The following is a 1,038-nucleotide window of genomic DNA, read 5'->3' on the forward strand; positions in this document are numbered from 1 at the left end:
CAACTACTTGGTTTAAGCTAAAAAAGGATTAAGAAAATTAATATACTACAGAAAAGTACAATATATAAGGCCTCAAGAAACTCATGGGAAATGTTATTTAAATATGATGGAATTTTTCCATGAGCGTTTTGAAGGCCTCTCATATATCCAGGTATCACTCCAGCATAATTATACCTGAATAGGTATAAATAAATGAATAAACGTTCCTTTCTTTCTGTTAAAAAGGAATGGACAAAACAATACAATGGCTATGTAACCAAGGAATGCTTTGCTTCAGACTCAGGTATCTCCAAACGCCCTACTGTCCACTTCTACAGAGCCAGTACTGCTCAGCCCTGCCAGGGTGCTCAGGAACCCGTCTGGAGAATGAACGCATTTTATAGTAGCACTCACAGCACTAGCTATACAATTGGGCTATGTAGCAAACATGTCAACGTGAACATACTTACTCCAACATCACGCTTATAAATTACATTTGCCCCTTCCAAAGCAATCTTCCTTAAGTTCAAATGGCATCTTGTTCTAAAAACACAGACTACGTTTGTAATTAAAATGTCCAATGCAACGTCACTGTCTGCATCCATTGGGGTAGTTTAAAAACTCAGCTTCCTGCCACGAAGATCACATCCTGAGAAATGAAACAAAACAATGACATTGAACGCCAATGGTCTGCTACTTTTCACAAATATTCTTGGCATTTAAAATGCTAAAAAATCAAATCAATTATTACTTATTCTTCATTTGCAACTAAAATGATACACCTTTGTTTCCCCACTAAAAATGCCCTTTTCTAAAAGACAGTATAACACACATACATGTTGTTGTTGTTAGGTACCATCAAGTCCATTTCCACTCATCAGGGCCCAATGTACAACCCAACAAAACACTGCAGGCCTGTGCCACCCTCCCCGTTGTTCCTCTGTGTGAGCCCACTGCCACAGCGATGTGTCAACACACACATATGTCCAGCGAATTATGCACAAACAGGAATTCCAGAGATGCCCGGTTTTTCCAGGCTTCACAGTCTTCTGCCTTTGA

General features: G+C 39.3%; 1 protein-coding gene across 1 annotated transcript in view; it reads right to left on the reverse strand.

Moving 5' to 3' along the window:
* Nucleotides 1–652, reverse strand: part of TBPL1 (TATA-box binding protein like 1) — a 6,074-nt gene extending 5,422 nt beyond the window's left edge. Inside the window, exon 1 of the mRNA XM_004701987.3 lies at nt 450–652. Coding sequence (XP_004702044.1) covers nt 450–584 — 135 coding nt within the window. The 5' untranslated portion in view covers nt 585–652. The remainder of the gene's footprint in view (nt 1–449) is intronic.
* Nucleotides 653–1,038: the final 386 nt, after the last annotated feature.

The sequence above is a fragment of the Echinops telfairi genome, unplaced genomic scaffold (genome assembly GCF_000313985.2).
Source record: "Echinops telfairi isolate 266 unplaced genomic scaffold, ASM31398v2 ScPeMD7_3533;HRSCAF=4204_0, whole genome shotgun sequence".
Classification (NCBI taxonomy): domain Eukaryota; kingdom Metazoa; phylum Chordata; class Mammalia; order Afrosoricida; family Tenrecidae; genus Echinops; species Echinops telfairi.